Source organism: Athene cunicularia, assembly GCF_003259725.1.
Source record: "Athene cunicularia isolate RWA chromosome Z unlocalized genomic scaffold, athCun1 chrZ_part2, whole genome shotgun sequence".
Taxonomy (NCBI): Eukaryota; Metazoa; Chordata; class Aves; order Strigiformes; family Strigidae; genus Athene; species Athene cunicularia.
Window position 1 is genome coordinate 14,297,993 of NW_020799143.1, and position 18,106 is coordinate 14,316,098.

Consider the following 18,106-nt stretch of genomic DNA (forward strand, 5'->3'; position numbering starts at 1 on the left):
CGGAGCTTCCGGCGCATGCGGGGCCACGCGCCAACACCCGGCTCCCCCATTGCGCATGCGTGTAGCGAGACGGGCCAGCCCACGCCCGGGCAGGCCGCTCCCCTTTCTAGTAACTTCCCTGATGTGAGGCGTCATAAGTGCGCGCCGCGCCCGGGCCGGTAGTTTCCGCCCGCCACTGCGGGAGCGGGTGTTGCAGACGCTGTACGGTGCCGAGGGCCTGCCTGCAGCTGTTGGGAGCTGTGCGTCCGCTGCCGACCAGGTCTTTCATACGGGGAGAGGCATGTCGGAGAGCGCGGAGGGTCCCGCGGGGGGTCGCAGCCCCCCAGACTCCCCCACCCGGGGCTCCGCCGCCGAGCCGCGGATCATCAAAGTCACTGTGAAGACTCCCAAAGAGAAAGAGGAGTTTGCCGTGTCTGAAACAAGCAGCATCCGGCAGGTGAGATGCAGTGGGGTTGGCTGAGGGGGGCTGGCGGGCCGGTGGACGAGGAGATGAGCAGCGGGGGCTGCGGGGCCCTGGCGGGAGTAGCCAAGCCGAGGTTAGAGCCTGGGACCAGGTAGAGCGCGGCTCGGGAGAAGAGCCCACGGTTGCGATTCCCGCCCCTAGCATTGCAGAGCGAGGGCCCTTCCCGGTGACAAAGCAGCTCCTGCCCGCCCCGACTGCTCTAGGCACTGCTGGGCGAGTACCAGGGCCGATCCCGGCCCAGGAGAGGGCTGCTGCCCTCTGAGGCTAGTGGGGGTAGTGAAGAAACCTCCCGCTTCATCTCCTCCTCCCCACTTTATCTCCTCCCTGTTGTAATGCTGAGAGCCGGCCCGGGAGGTCTGTGTAGCTCCTTTTCTAACTGCGAGTTGTTCCGTCGAGCTGACTCAGTCTGCGAGTAGGAGTCTGCCTGGCTACTTAGCATGATTATAGAAAACGTCTGTAGACACCTTCGTCGCAGTGCTGTGTTGTCAGTGGTTATTTTGATCTAAAAGTGTCTTTAAAAAGAGCGAGTAAGTTATGCAAAGATGTCTTAGTTTTAGGGAAGTGTTGTCTTCAGACTACATCTGTAGAGTTTGCAATAAAAATAAAACATTTATTCTTCTGTACCTAAATGTTCTAATTATTGATATGATACTTAGTATGGCGGTGCTGTCAGATAACTCTGAATTATTAGTGTCTTTTTTATGTTTTGTGGGAGTCCGTGCCCCATGGTGCCTTTGGCTCAACAGAAGCAGTGATACCTACTGAATCATTGACACTACTTTCTGTAACTCTTCTGTTTTTCTTGGAGGTTTTTCCATGCATTGATCAGAACTTCATTTATTTAGATTAGAAAACTTCAAATCATAGAAGAGGTGTAATCAAAGTGTAACGTAGAGGCTCTGTAAAGCCTGAGTCTTCTAGTTCTGAAGAATGTAGATGTTGCTCTGTTAAAATACTCCAGAAAATGAAGTTCCTGAAGGAGATGCAGACTTTACTTTATTTTCTATAGAATTTATTGGAAATTCTCACTAAAATCTCACTGAATGAAGTGACTTGGTCAACTTTGCTTTTTTTTGGTATGGCTGATAAACTCAGACCTCACTAAAAAAAGGTTACATGTGTGAGAGTGCCACTGGTGTCTAGATACAGAGATTGAAATCATTCTTTATGGATAAGCTGAAAGACACTGTGTGATTATCAGAGGAGGATAGAAAATATGAATTAAAGGCTCCCGGGTGTAAAATATAATGCCAGCAGTTTAGCTAGAATATCAGACTCTTGCTCCATCTAGTTGCTGTGAAGAGACAAAATGCTGATATTTCTTTGAAGTTTCTACCCATAAGTCTGTTTTAGATTGAGAGTTTTTTATTTCAGCATTTGGCTTATAAATATCCCAGACATAAGTTTCACTGAGGTCTTCTCTCTAGCTGCCAGAAGGGTGAGACTACTCTTGTCTTCATTGGTCTTTTTGGAGCTGCAGTATCGTATGCTATCAGCTACTCTCTCTGCAGGCTTAATCTAGACATTTCTCTCAAAAATAAAATGACTGTGTTTGCTTTTTAATGTTGTCCACTGCTTTCCCAGCAATCTCAGTCTGAAAGGGGTGCTTTTCACTTCTCTGTTCTCCATAGATTTGTGAGCAGTGTCAATGCAGTTTTTGTAAAAATCTTTGCAGATTTGTTTTTTTTTGTTTTGTTTTTAAAAAGAGGTTCATATACTGGATCTAACCTGAGGATCACATTTGTCCTGAAAAGCAGTGTGCTGTTAGTGTGAGTCCTTCAGGAATTATAAACAGATTTACTTAAAATGTTAATTTTATAATATATTTGACTAACAAGATTGTTTGAAATGTGAATGCCAGTGGGGCTGCCAGGTTTTCCAATAAGCAATTGTCTTAAACCAGAATAGTTATACAACCTAGCAAGAACATGGATTTTAACTAAAGGCAGCCTTGCAAGTTTAGATAATTCACAGAACACACTGCCTAAAATGTCTTTGTTATCCACAGATATCTTAAACTCTGAATGTTGTCTCTCTTGGAGCTGCTGTTAAAATGTTAGATCTCCAGTTATAGCTTGGTTTCTGTGAAGCAAGATTGCCTCTGTGGGTCAGCCTGGAGTCACAGTCACAGCTAGCACTAAAAAATACACTGTCCCTGTAGTGCGAACAGCATTGGCTATCTCTCTTAAACTGTAAACACAAGCTGTTGTTTATAATAACCCTGAACAGTAGATGCGATGTTTCCAGATCCAGCCTTGAAAATAATCTCAAATACAAACCAACATGAACATCTGTTTACATCTGGCATCAGCAGGTGGTTTGTTCTGTTGGCATAGATGGGCCAGCAAAACCTGCCATATTTGCAAGTTGGAAAAAAACCCAAACAACCCTAAACTCATACAGGAAAATAAAACCCATTCAGTTGTATACTTCTGTAGTTAATATTATGACTTAGTGGTTTCACTTGTTTATTTGTTTGCAGTCATGTTGGAATGCTCTTTAGGTAAATATTTTGGATCATCAGAACCAAATTTAGGACTACACAAATAACGTTTTATATTGCTCTGTAAATGTAAATCTGGTTTGCAACCATCCTAAGTCAAGAAGACTTTTCCCTGTGTTGGAAGACACCAACAACATAGGATTTGCTCTTGGTGATCCTGTGTTGTGCAGCTAGAAGGAATATGCAGGTTGGAATGGAAAATAACCTTCAAGTATAAACCCCCTCTGTAAGGTCAGTTGTTTGCAAGTACCACTGTCTTTTTTTTTTTTGGTGGAACCTATTTGATTGTGTTGAGCACAGTTTGGCTCAGTATTAGTACAAGGAACAAATATTTGCTTTCTTGACTGGGTATCATACTGATCTTGCTCTGTGCAAAGACTTGATGAAGACATGGTGGGTAAAGGTGAATACCTATAAGCCTGCTGACTAGCTGACCCTGACAGTGCTGGCACTTTAGCTCAGTAGAACTATTTGTCTTCTGTCTTCCCCCCTCTTTGATGTATTTTCTGTCTTCATGGCAATATAATCTTTGCAATTCCTTGCTTAGAAGAGTTAACTTTAATAATGTGTTTTAATAAAGCCTGTATACAAAGTGCACTCATGTTATGGACAGCTCATGTCTTAATGTCTTGGTGAATGATTTGAATTGTTTGAGTGATGAGGTGTTGAAACCAGTTGCATGGAAAAACAGCTTTACTTTCATCATTTAGACTGTTTACACCATAAAGGAATTTTTTAGAAGAGTTAAAACTTGCTGAGATTTGATGGTGTGCTTCTTGTAATGCCCAGTTCTGACATTTGCAGTGTTCAAGAGTTTATTGTAACTGAAGAGTTACTGTCCACCAATGTTTGTGCAGACTGTAAGATACCAAGTTGTGTGTTGTGTGAAAATGACAATTCTGAAACCAAATAACATGCTTTTCTGTGTATTTTTAACTGATAGGTCAACAAATAGTGGATATAGCAAATCTGCACTAATAATTTCAGAAGCTTGTTCTTGCAGACAATTATTGTCAATTCTGTGATTATCTGAAAATTTCAGAGTAATGCCCATCTTAAAAGTTAGTGAAATTCAGTTTAGCTGCACAGAAAATAGATTTGATTCTCTTGCATTTTTATTTTTTCCATTTTTGTTTAACTTCAGCCTTTTTATGGAATTTCTCTTCAGTGTGGAATACTGTTTTCAGTAATAGCATACTTAACAGCATGTAATATATTTTTTTAAACCAAGTGTATGCATAAATATTGTGCTTTCTATACTACAGTAAATTATAGATAAAAAATCTGGCCTACTGAATTGTATGTGTGAATGTATACATTGTGTTGAGACTCTGCTTCTTGTCAAGTGGAGATCTTGTAAAGTTGTGTTCTCTGATGTACAGTTTATGCCTGAAACTTGAAATCCATAAGTGAAGGGTTTCAGATTTGTGTCTGGTTCTCACAATCTCAAATTGGTAGTATTCTGCTTACAAAGATCACATGGGTGTAAATGTTAAGGGGAATATTGGGTGATGTGGTCATGGAGCATCTTTCCTGACTTGCATATGCTTTTAATATTTTATGTAAAGTTTTGCTTCTGAAGAACAGTTTAATTTAAATTCTTTTAACTTAATTCAACTCTGTCTGTAGTCCAGGGATTATTCAATGGTACAACAAAAGAGGTGGAAACCATATAATGGAGTCAAGTTTGTTCCTCTCTTTCCAGGATTATGATTTAGTTTTCTGTTGGCACTGAAGGCAGTTGAGTACATGAATTGTTTAGCATTAGGTTTTCCATTTTCTGGTGTCTCAGTGCATTGAGACACATCTTTGTGACTCTTCACGGAGTTGACCTTGCAGTGTATTCTGATTATTTGTGTTTAAGATTTTTTTTTTCTCATTTTGGAAACTTTACTGAAATTATTTTAGAGTAATGGTAGATGGCTTTTTGGTAAAATAAAAACTTTTAGAAGAAGTTATATTGTCAAGAAAGTCAATTGGCTTAGTCCAAAAGTATCACCTGTCCAACCATGGTACTTAGCAAGTGTTTTCTGATAAATGACAGATAGGTATAGTAAAATAAAAATCCCTGTTTAAGTAATTCTGTGAAGTGACTTGTGTGCAGGTGCTTTTTTGCAGAGTTACAGTTTAATTTTGATATTTCAATTATTTTATCCTTTTTTAAACTTTTATCCATGTCAAATAGGACCTGCCTTCCTCCCGTGATTTCTTGTGGGTTTGTTTTGCTAGTATCTTTCACCTTCAGTCACTAGTGTCACAGAATTTTTAAAAGATTTTCCTATATACTGTTCGGAATTTCCAACAGTAGAGAAAACCCTAATGAACGAATAGCTCTGGTAGAGGTGTCATGGTAAGATATTCTATATATTTATTTTAGACCCCAGTCAGCATCTCAATCTAGTGTCTATGAACCTTGGCTGTGTAAGGAGGATCACTGTCTAGGACTAAGGTTAGGCCAAAATCTTAAGAATTGGAAATACATGGCAACACAGAGAGAAATGCTTTTGTTTCGACTTCGTTGTTGATGGGGTTAATTGTTCCCTACCACTGACAGGCTGAAAAGAATGTTAGCCATTATGTTGGTAGTCCATTCATCATTACATTCTGTATCAACTTAAATTTAAAACTTGATAAAGTCAGACTCTTTGAAGATTCTCACAAAGAAGGTCAGATAAGTTCTTCCCTTGGCAGTAACTCAGTGTTTCCTCAGAAAGAATGGATGTTGCTCAAGCTCCTCTCAGCGAAGCTGAAGGATAAAACATCTTATGCTGTCTCATGAAAAAAAGTATTGGGTAGATTCTCAAAAAGGAGCTCTAGTGAAAGAATCCTATTTCTAGAGAACAGACTAATTCTGTTGCAAGTGCAACCCTTTCCACTGGTAGATTGCAAAGTGGTTTTATAGAGAAGGGAAGTGTTGCTAACCATTTTCACTAAGTCAAAGCATGGAGGAGTGGAATGGCTTGCTGATGGATGCCTGGAAGGGATAGAACTGACTAGAGTCTTGAGCCCTTTTCACTAGTTTGCACTGCTGCAGTTTTTCTTTATGGGCTACTAGTCTTGTAAGCTCCTCAAGAATCTGAATTTGTTTCCCGAGATGAGTTTATTTTGTGAATTTGATTTGGTTGCAGTGATTTGAGAACTTGATTGTAAAACCACCATGGGTCATTGGCAAAAACATAGGAAGATAGTAACTCCATCAAGACATGAAAGACAGAATACACTTATAAAGAAGTCTAATTCTGGGTGCGCTTTCTAGCTATACTATCTACTGAAAACTATGGGCTGGAGGCCAAAAGTGCTTTCCTGCTTGAAGCCACAAATTCTTGTCCCTCTTCTTCTATGATGTCCAAGAATTAAAACCCTGTTTTAACTGTCTTGCTTTAATTCACAGTCAGGTGTGATTACCCAGTATGATTCACCAGGAAAGGAGACCACAGCTATCACTGGTTGTAGTACCATGAGTGTGTTTGCTTCCTTATTTCTTGGGTCAAGAAGACCTGTAGCCATTAATTCTATTATGTAAAAGAAAGCTGGAGCTCATCAAAGTTGGCCTCTGTTGAAACTGTTGGGTGTGGATGTAAGAAAGACTGGAGTCCAGCTAATACACTTAACTGTGTATGTTAATAGGAATGGCGGTTGAAAGTTTAAATAATCGTGGCTGTGTTTTGAAACAGCAGTGCTGATCAAGGTAATATGATTTGAGAAATCTTTCTCTGTAGAACTGTTTGAGGGACTGCTGGAAACGTAACCTGCGGTTCAGCCCTTTAGATACAAACCTTTGCTTCCATGTCATCCACTACTGTGCTCAAAACAGAGTTTGCTGTGTGGAGAGTCAGCAACTTTGGGATTTTTTTATTGTCATCTACTTAAAATTGTAGCTTAGTATTTTCAAAGCAGTTGCAGTTTTTAGGGACCTGTTTTCTGTGACTTTTCAGTGGGAATTGGATGTCAGTTCCCTAAAGCCTCTTTCAGACTGTTACTGTAATTTAATTTTCAGGTGTATCTTATTAAGCCACAGTTGAGAGGATTTGGGAAAGTACTTTTCATTTATTTGTTTTATCCTTATTCCTTTTTCACAGCACTTTGTCATGTGAATGGATAGTAATGTTATTGGAGTTACTAGTTTTGATGTCATACAGTGAGTCAGTAAAAGCTTTTGAATCTTTATATGGAGGTAATATACCAAAGGATAGTTTGCATGTTAAGATTTCTACTTTGCCTGAAATAACTTTTTACCAGGCTCTTTCTAAGCCAACTTGCCAGATGGTCAGATATTAATATGTTAATGTTTAAAATATGGATCTGCTCTGTGAAATGACAGTCCAAAACTCTGTTTTTAGTCAGCTGTTCTTCATGTGTATTCAGACATTTACTTTGTTTAGTGACAAAATGTTTACTTTAACTAGCCCAGGTATGAGCGTGCATTTGCTCAGCACAGGGCATCACTTGTGGTGTCTACCTATACCTTGCAAAACCTTCAGAGGCAATCAAGCTGAGCAGGTGTAATAGAAGTCCTAACTTGCTCCATGGAGCCTTTTTTGTGTTAACATGGAACAAAAAAGCCAAGTTTTGTTCGTGGAGTATTGGGTAGTGTTTTTAAAAGTTGTCTTTAAAAGATGAGGGTATTTGGCATGGAAACTGAGAGTGTAAAAGAGAAGTGCTTGTGTGCTGCTAAAAAAATGTGCATGTTCTCAGTGTTAAAAATTACACTGTTTCTGTCCTTAAAAAAAAAATAATAAATTGATAGAAACAAGTTAACTCTAGGTAAAATGGTAATGTGGGCAATGTGCTTCAGCAAAACTAGCTTCAGAGACTAGAGTTAGTGCAGTAGGAGAATTGGACAGAAATGCTCCTGTTTGCCAGACAGTGACACTTTGAGCTCCTACTTTAGATTTTCCCAGGTAGTAAAGTATTTTAACTGTAGCTTGCTGATAGTTATTTAGTTCAGTTGCACAAAGTGAAGATTTAAACAATACCAAAGTATATTTTCTTACAACTGGCTAAATGTATATTAATTCCCATCTTCATAATCTCATTTCCTTTATTCCCTTTGCTGTTGATTGTGTATGTTGTATATGTTTAATTTGAGGCTCTGAGTGATACGTAGTAGTTTGAAGTTTACGGTTCCGTTTAGGGGAAAGAAAATTGGGATAGAGGTCTTCACTGCTTATGCTGTCTTTTTTTTACCGTAGCTCTGTAGCACTGTCATTGTTTGAGCCCAGAGGGCAACTGAGCACCATGCAGCCGTTCCTTCCCTCCTTCCTACCCAGCTCTGAGAAGGAGAAAATAAAGGTGGTTTGAGCTCAGAGGGCAACTGAACACCATGCAGTTGCTCACTCCCCTCTTCTGCCCCAGTGCTGGGAAGGAGAAAATAAAGTAAAAGGCTCAGCAATCAATGTAAGGACAGAGAGGAATGACTCACCCATTATGGTCACAGACAAAAGACAGACTTATTAGGGGGAGAAAAAACCCCCATGAATTTAATACATACTAGCAACAACACCAACACTTAACAGATAGAGTAGGACTGAGAGAAGCATTACCACATCTTGAAAACTCCTTCCCCTCACTCCTGCCTTCTTCTCAGGCTCAGCTTTGCTCCCCATATCTCTCTCTACCTTCTCTCCACCCAGAGGCAGGGAATGGGGGGGTGCTGTCAGTCCTGCAGCCTCTTCCACCTCAGTGGGGTGGGGAGACATGATTTTGGCATTCCTTCCCTGTTCCAGCACGGGCCCTTCTCACAGTAGAGTGTCCTCCACAAACCAGCTCTGACATGAGTTACTCCCACATGTGTGTGGGTCACCCCTGCCTGTTGCAGTCCTCCCAGTGCTGAACTACAGCAGTGGGGGCTTCTTCCCACAGGATACCAGCTTTCTTCAGGTGCAGTCACCTGTCCTGGCGTGGGACCCCCCCACAGGCTGTAGGTCAGCATCTGCTCCACTGTAGACCCCATGGGTGGCAGGGGGGCGGGATACAGGGGAGTGTGCTCTGGTGCACTTCCTCCCCTTCTCCATTCTTTCACTGACCTTGGTGTTTACACAGATGTTCTCAACTTCCGAAACTTTTCCCAGGTTCCCCTTCTTAAATACATTATCACAGAGGTGCAGCCACCATCACTAATTGGCCCGGCCTTGGTGCAAAGGCAGGTCAGACTTGAAGCTGGGTGAGCTTTGAGAATTTTCTCACAGGGACCACCATTGTAGCCCCCTCCCCTGCTATCAAAAAAACCTGCCACTCAAACCCTGGACAAACACCTAATCCCTTAAGTTATTTGATGCCACTAAGAATGGTGGGGAGTTCTATATGAACTTCACAGATAAGGTCTGTGGGAGTAAGAATGCTGTTGCCAGTCATTTCTCTTGTCCTTTCACTGTTTGAATTTAAAGGAACTTCTGGATTTTTCCCTTTACTGTGGGGAAATGGTCTTGCAGTTCAGTTACCTTTAATTACCAATACCATTCAGTGAAAGAAGAGAATACTGAAGATAGCTCTTTGCCTCCAGAGGATGGTAAGGAGTCTTCTCTTCCACCCTCCTTGATGTTATTTCACAGTGCAGACAGTAGTGACTTGTGCCAAATCCATCCTAAGACTAATAATCAAGTATTGGCAGGTATACAGAAGACTGACATTCATATTTTGTTGTGGGTTTTTTGTTCCCCCAGAAGCAACATACTAGATGTTTGGTTGTGGGTTTTTTTTGTTGGATTTTTTTTTTAATTATCAACATGTATTGAAAATGGGGTTTGGAATTCTGCTTTATAAATGTATAGATGATTCTCTTCCCCCTGACTCAGCAGAAAATAGTGTGTGGACCTAATCTTTTATTGATTGGAACTTTGACTGTTAACACTAATCAGCAGACTCATTTGCAAAATATCTTCCACGTTAACCTAAGTTATATGTAGTAGTCTTCTGTGACTGAAGTGTCAAAACAGAGGGCTTGGTCTTCCTTATACCTTGGCATTTCAGAAGTCCCAAGGTTGTGCTGAATGCAGGTGAAACTGATAGAGACCTGAGTCTTTTTGCATTTCTGTTAGGCTTTTTATATGCCTCAGTTAGCCAAAACTGGCTCAGTATTCTTTATAGTTTTATTACTGTGGCTGGAAAGAGATCTGTTTTGTATTTGGATCATGTATGCATGTTCTGTAGAGGTTTTGGGGGTCCTGGTGTATTGGCTGTTCGATTAATGTCTTACTGTAGTGTTTTTGCAGATCATCTAAATGACATTATATGCAAGTAGGGAAAAGGAAGGGTGTAACCTTGATGCCTCTATACTAGATCTGTCATGCCTGTATACAGCATCTATATTAGATGCTGTTTGGTTATGTTCTATAAATGGTGTTTTGTTTCCTTGACCTTAAGGGTAAATAGCAGCTTCTAGAAATGTGTTACGGGGCTTGATTTAAGATAGACTAATTTGAAGGACATCAAACTACTAGAGTATGTCCAGAGGACGGTGACTAAGGTCATGGAGGGCCTTGGCGGCAAGACTTCCAAGGAGTGGCTGAGGTCACTTGTCTTGTTTATCTTGCAGAAAAGAGGGCTGAGGGGTGACCTCCTTGCAGTCTACAACTTCCTTGGGGAGGGCAGCAGAGAAGGTGCTGATCTCTCTGGTGACCAGCAATAGGACACAAGGAAATGGAATGAAGCTGCGTCAGGGGGAGTTCAGGTTGGACATTAGGAAAACGGCCTTCACTGTGAGGGTGGTCACTCTCTGGAACAGGCTCTCCAAGGAAGTGGTCATGGCATCAAGTGTGAGAATTCAAGGAGCATTTGGACAATGCTCTTAGTAATACAGTTTGCTTTTAGGTAGTCCTGCAAGGAGCAGGGAGTTGAACTCAGATCCTTATGGGTCCCTTCCAACTTGATATATTCTATGATACTGTAGTATAAACTATATTCATAGAATTATCCTTCTAGTGAGAACTAAGTTGTGGATTTCACTGTCACAACATATTGTGGGAAAGACAATCATAAATGAGTTTGGGTAAATGACGTTGGCGCAGTATGATAATTCTTTATTCTTATGCATTAGTCATACCAAATATTGTACATATGTACATAATTTGGTACAACAGTTGTACATGTACATAATTGTACATTGTACCAAATTATGTGTATTATTTCTTCTGATTTTATGTTACTTTGGAATGCGTATTAAGGATAATTAACCAGAAGCATGCAGAATAGGAAGCAACTGCCTGAATAGTTAGTTGCTCTGCAGAAGAGGCTCTAGAGTTTGTAGCTGTTAAGTGAGTCAGCACTGTTACATGAATATTTTCCCACACGGATTTCTCACTTTTTCTTATAAATAGGAATATAGGTTGCAGGATGTGGGGTTTATCCTTGTTTTCCACTGAGTATTGATAAGAACTGGTGTGCAATATTTTGGCCAGTAACTGGATTTGAAAATCCAGAGTAGTGTGAATGATTGGGTTAGAAAACAACCCTCAAGTAAAGATTAGCCTTACTGCAACCCTTTATTCTACAGAGAACAACAACCTGTTGTGTTGTCCATTGTGGGCAGGACAACAAAGAAAAAGCATTAGATTTCTTGGAAAAATGTAGCTGGGAACCTCAAGGAAAAGACTAGATAGACATTTCAGGAATAATTCAGGTAAGTAACCCACTTTGGGAAGGAATGTGCTGAGTGACTTTCTGGAACACTTGCAAGTCTAAATATTGCCAGTATAAAGGCTGACTTAAAAGTGGTTTCCCCAAAAAATGGAACTAACTCTGTGAGCAGGCTTTTAGCTAATCAAGGGCAACATCTTACCCAAACACAGAGGCTTTTTACCTCTGTTGTCTCTCAGATTCTTTTTTTTTTTTTTTTTTTTTTAGAAAATCTGGGGGTTTTTTCCTCCTATACTATAAGCCCTCAATTAGAGACTCACCATTTTACATTTTTAGTCCTGCTTATTATAAAATGTAATATTAATAACTAATTGCAATATTAACATTTTATTTTTCTATATGAAGTGAGGATTCCTTAGGATGTTTGGGATGTTTTTAAAGTAGTGTGGTCAGCTTAATTTTAAAATGTTAAATAGGGTGAACATTTGAAGGACTTCTTAATTGCCTGAGATTGTTGTGAAAATACTTAGCCTCCTTAGCCTAGTGTTGTTGAATAAATTTAACTGGCTTTCTTATAACCAAGTAATTCCTTAGCATTTTTCTTGGATATCTTCCTTTATAAGCTTTGTGAATTTTTTGCTTTCAATGAGAGCACTTTTCTAGAGAATAGAGAAATTTTTCTAGAGAAATCTGTCTCTTTTCTAGAGAAATCTCAGTTGGAACTCAGTCAAAGCATAACCTGGTTATTATTGGCTAGGAAGGCAAGAGGGTATACAGTGGGCTTCCATGTTCAGTTGTTTTATGATTTCCTGGTCAGCTGAAGAATGTGTCTGTGCACCATGCCTTGGGTTGCAACTGCATTTCATGTAGCTATTTCATATGTTGAATGAGAAGGCAGAGCCACCTGAGAGGTAACTTTTGCCTGTGTGGGAACATATGTCAAAGAAGAGAAGATACTTCTTTGTTCAATTCCATCAAAAGTGTAGACAGATTTATCATACTTTTGACACTTCATCCTCAGTCTTTCAGCAATGGATGGCTTCAGTGGCATGTGTGTATATATGTAAGTGTATACTTTCTACTATAAAATTATATACATACTTTAATGTGCATATGTATTTATATATACTAGTATATATTTATTGTCACAGATGCAAGCCTGATTGAAGCCACAGTAGACTTGTGAGTGCAATCATTTTTGTTCTTGCTAATTATATAACTAGTGATCTAGATGTGAAACTTCTAATTTTTATTCTACAATAAAAGAAATAACCATTTCGCATCTTCCTATGGAAAAAAAGCAAACTTACATAAGCTAGAAATACTTTATTAAAACAGAATGTGCAGTGTAGGTGGGATAATACATTATATGTGAACAGAGTAACTTGTCCTTAAATCATTAAAAAAAAATTATAGTTCAGTAGTCAATTATATAAACTTATTAACTTTTTTGTTTAGTTCAAGGAAGAAATCTCTAAGCGTTTCAAGTCACACACTGATCAGCTTGTGTTGATATTTGCTGGAAAAATTTTAAAAGATCAAGATACTTTGACTCAGCATGGAATTCACGATGGACTCACTGTTCACCTGGTTATCAAAACACAAAACAGGTAACCTTACTGATGAGTGATCTTCTGTTTACCTCTAAAAGTAAAAATACTTAACAATAAAAAGTAAAGTAGTAAGTAAAAATTCTTAACAGCTTTCTGTTGGGCAAATCTAGATTTGAATAAATCCCTTTATTCAGGTGCCTAGTCTCAGTTGGTACAGAATAACAGTCTGAAATTACAGTGCTTTTTTATTTGGTTACTCTTGTATTTTAATTGGATTCATGTTTCTAAATACAAGTCTCTTGCTTTTGTGTTATTTAACTTCTTGGTTTTAGTGCTAAGTGCTGGCTGTGTTTTGGCTCCATAGTTGTTAGATATCAGCTCTTCCTGTCCATAAAGATATGTTGTGTAGCTTTTCACTCATGAAGACTTGCAGTGAATCATTAATCACTGTTTTGGTAAAACAAGGAAAGAAAATTTGAGAGAACTGCTTTAGTGCAACTAATTTATCTGGCTGAACAGAAAGACTTGGATTTTAAATTTTGTTTGTTTTGGTGAGGCAACTTTCAAATGACAAGAAAATTTAATCAGTTGTGCTGTGTCATCTGCACATTAGTTCCTGTGAAGTGCCCAGAAGGAAAAGGCTCAACTAAAAAATCCTTTCAGCAAGTAGGGTAATATATCCCCTAGTTGAATCTGGTTTGCCTAGTCAATAACATGTTTCTTGTTCTGGACTGAAAGTGTTATTCCTTCTATTCTACTTAAGTGTGTATTGTTCGTGGTAAGGATCTACTACTATGTGAAGATGTCAGATGATGAAGAAAAGAGCATGGAACTTGAGAGAGAAGAAATATGCTTTTCTTTTCCAGCACTCACCAAGTCACAAAAGCCTGCTAGTAACATTAGCATTAAATTTAGGCACCTGTTGAAACTGATGTCTTCAGTTACATTCTCATATCCTGATGGGACTATCTTCTCCGTCCTGGAGTTGTGTCTCTGTCAAAATATATTGGCACTGGCAGAGGTCTCCCTTCCCTACCCTATGCCTCACCAGCCTGAAATTTAGGCCATCCCAATCTTATATATAATATTAGCTAAGACTGCAATTTTGTGCTTTGTGCATCTGAATTAGTATTCTGCTGTTGTCATGACTTCTGCTTTTTTTGCCTGCAATCTTGAGTGTGGCAGAGAGGCTTCATGATGACAGGATGCTTTTGACTTGGACAGTTTCCTCTAGGTTGGACCCTGCAATAACTGTACATACTGAAATACCAGTCTCTCATACCTTCAAAGGAGCACCCATGTGCAATGACACATTTATCGGTCTTGAGGAATTTTGGTGTCCCTGCATCGGTCCTGTCAGCACTGCAAGCCATGTCTCCCCTCTTCCACATTTTTTGAATAATTTTAGAAGTGTGTATTACCATTGTCTTCAGAAGGTTTTACTCATGTCTCAAACAAAGAAGTACATACAAAAATCTATAGACCCTTTGCATGTATCTACACTATCCTCAAATGAGGCAGTAATGTTATCACATACTAGCTTTGCTCAGATAAACTAAAAATGTGCTAAAGAGAATTGTCAACACAATGAAAATTGCATTTGAGAAAGTATAACGTTGTCTTGAACCATCTTACTGAAATTCTTCCTGGATTTTATGCTTGATCCAAAAGGCAAGATTTAGACCCTGCTTGTATGGCCTGGTAAGTGCTGATTTTTGGCCGTGAGTATCAAGACTGGATTGCTCCTAACCACTTTACACTATGCCATTTACCTTTCTGTTGATTGTTGCTGTTGCTGCTGTATATTTGAATAAATAAAAAGTTATATTCCAGAACTGCATCTGAAGATTATCTTTTGCCTTCTAAACAATATTAATGTGACTTTCAAACAGGATCCTCATATATACCAAACAATCCTTGTTGAAAAAAGGTAATTTTATTACTGTGATACGTTTTTCAGAATGATACAGGCTTCCAGTGTAATCCTGTAACCTGGCCTATACAGTGTCAGAGTAGCAGTGAGTGATTAGCAACGGGTAGTAGAGATGCGTTGAATTTCTGAATACAGGGTTCCAGTTCAGCACCTGCAATTTGCAACAAGAGGAAACCTAATGGCAAGATGGATATAAAAGATGATGTATATTTTACAGGAATTCCCCTCAAGGACTTGAGGTTGACAAACTTGACACACAAACCATTATCTTAAGGTTATATACTCCCAATTTCCTTAGAAACAGTCTGAACTGTTTTCAGTTTTGTCTACTTTTCTGTCCTGCTTTGAGAACCTTCCTTTTCTGTTACATGAAGGTGTATGGTTGCTTCTCAAAATAGTTTCTCAGTTGAAAAAACAAATAGGGTATTATGCTTATTAGTTTCCTCTTGCTTATGGAGGAAAAATTTATGTGTTTTCTAGACCAAAGGAAACCAAATATCTCTAGCAGATGATCCGTGGTCAGTATAGAGTCTACTCTTCCTCACTGAAGTTACAGCTGCATGGTTAACAGTAGTCATCTTGTGTGCAAAGTTCACAGTTGCTGTTAATATTACAGAGTATTAATGCTTGTTCTCAGCACCTCAAAGCTTCACTTGGTGCCTTATGTCAGGGCAGCTTATGTCAAAGCCAGGTATCCAGGTATTCCTTTTCCTGGATTGTTAGTGTCTGTCTGGAACATTTCCTCTAGAACAGGTTTTCATTCAACAGAATCTGTGTGGTTTGATAGACCTGAAAGTAAACAACAAAGAAATAAAAATTAAAATACACAAACCTGAATTCATAGGAATTACTGTGGACTTAAGTTTTAGAAGAACTGTTAAATCTTGTGGACTCAAATTAGCTTCCTCCTTCACACCCAGAACATCAGTAACAACTTGAATGGGGTGATTTGGTCCCATGGCATCTTGTACCTTCATGATTTGGCATGCTGTGTTTTATTCACCTGTTTACAAGAACACTGGTCAGATCAACAGGGAATACCAGCATACTTAAAAGCTGGTGTTGATGTTTTGCTGAAAGAACTAAAGAACTTGTGAAGTGTGCAAAGTATTTAATTGTTCCTTTGGTTTCTGTCTATGGTTTTGGTGGCTGATGTTTAGCCTGGAGTCAGAGAACTCTTAAAAACCTTGGGGAAGCCTCTGAACTTGAGGCATCTCTCAGTCTTGTATTTTTGGTTTGCTTGTTGTTAGGTGTTTTTTCAGTTGTACCCCACCCCCCCTTCTTGAAGCAGAAGTGTACTGTGAGATGAACTGAGGTATGAAATTTAGTGTACTGTCAGATCCTCTGTCCTGGTTTCAGCTGGGATAGAGCTAATTTTTCTTCTTAGTAGCTAGAATAGTGCAGTGTTTCAGATTCAGCATGGGATTTGGTATGAGAAGAATGTTCATAATACACTGATAGTTTTAGTTGTTGCTAAGAAATCAAGGACTCTTCAACTTCCCATGTCCTGCTAGTGTGCAGGTGTACCAGAATCTGGGAAGGGGCACAGCCAGAGCAACAGACCCAAATAGATCACTGGAATATTCCATATCATGTAATGTTATGCTCATTGTATAGATGTGGGTTGGCCATGAAGCTCTTTTGGGATTGTGATTTGGGGATTTTCCTTCAGCTGGGATGGCTAGCTAAGAACAGACTGGGCATCAGGATGGTGAGCAATCGTATTGTGCATCACTAGCTTGTACAGTCTGTTATTACTATTATGAGTAATGTTAGTATTTTAATTTTCTTTCATTTCAATTATTAAATCAGTTTTATCTCAACCTACAACTCTCCTTACCTTTACCCCTCCAATTCTTTCTTTCTTTCATCCCCTGGAGCAGGGGGAGGGTGAGTATAAGTGGCTGTGTGGTGTTTAGCTGCCAGCTGGTTTTAAAGCATGACATCCTTGAATCTTTGTGTGAGGTGTGAACTCAGTTTCTAGAAGTTATTTTATGCTGTAGTTCTGCAAATACAGGCATTTGTGAGATTGGCTGTTGAATGAGACTGGAGAACTGATTTGGGTTTCAAACTAGCCTTCTTTTGAATAGAGGCAACGTTAGCTTTATAAAAGCTCATGTCCCCAATCTCTTTTACGTTTGCCTCTGTAGTAGAAAGTTGTGGTGAGTATATTTCTTGGACAGCCTTTAGTGCCTGTGCTAAATTATGTTGGCTTTAACTTTGTGTAACTACATTTTTACTCTTTTCTTTAAGTCTTGAAGGTTATTGAGATTCTGGTATTGGTCTTATAATTGTCTTATAAGACAAAATATAGTAAACACACGTGTTTACTATATATAGTAAACTGTATACTAAATATATAGTAGACACTTATAAGTAAGATGTTAATTGAATTTCACATTCAGTAAGGCATCCTAATAAAGATATGGCATGAAATATATCTGATGTTAAATTTTGCTAGGCTTTATTTCTTTAAGTCCCAGGCATGTAATCAGTAGTATTTGAATATAGTGGAATAAGTCAAGGATCTTTAAAGCAAGGGAAGGACAGAGGAAACAATTAATTGGTGGGCATCCTAGGGATAGGGTGAGAAGGTGATACTGGCTGCAATGGTGCCCATCCATTTTCTTAATGTTTCAAACTACTGTTCTGAGAAGATGATGACACTACAGGTGCCTAAGAAAGTGTTGTTACAGGAAGCCATCTAGAGATAATAGTGTGATTTTTTTTTTTTTTTTTTTTTTTTTTCCCTTTTTGAGAAAGAAAGTGTAAATTGAGATTGTCAGTGCAATACTATTTCTGTATTTAATGGCATTATTTAAGTTAACTTGTTAAACTTGCAGCTTATAAACTTGCCTTTTTAGATCACAAGACCACCCAGCTCAACAAGCAAACACCACTGGGAGTACTGCTACCACATCAACATCAAACATTAGTACCTCAACACCAGCTTCAACGAATAGTAACCCTTTTGGCTTTGGTAAGAATATTTGTTAGGTAGCATGGTGGGTACTTCTCTTGGATTCAGGTAATTGTCCCTGAAGATTTAGTCTAATATAGACAGAACTTATATATATATA

General features: G+C 39.1%; 1 protein-coding gene across 3 annotated transcripts in view; it reads left to right on the forward strand.

Moving 5' to 3' along the window:
* The first annotated feature begins 140 nt into the window (after positions 1-140).
* The window catches only part of UBQLN1 (ubiquilin 1), a 29,173-nt gene continuing 11,207 nt past the window's right edge, over positions 141-18,106 (forward strand). For 2 of the 3 annotated variants that reach the window (XM_026866254.1, XM_026866255.1), the window contains exons 1-3: positions 281-436; positions 12,999-13,150; positions 17,891-18,006. In XM_026866254.1, coding sequence (XP_026722055.1) covers positions 281-436; positions 12,999-13,150; positions 17,891-18,006 — 424 coding nt within the window. Of the gene's footprint in view, positions 437-12,998; positions 13,151-17,890; positions 18,007-18,106 lie in introns of all 3 variants that reach the window. The other variant, XM_026866256.1, reaches the window with a different exon arrangement.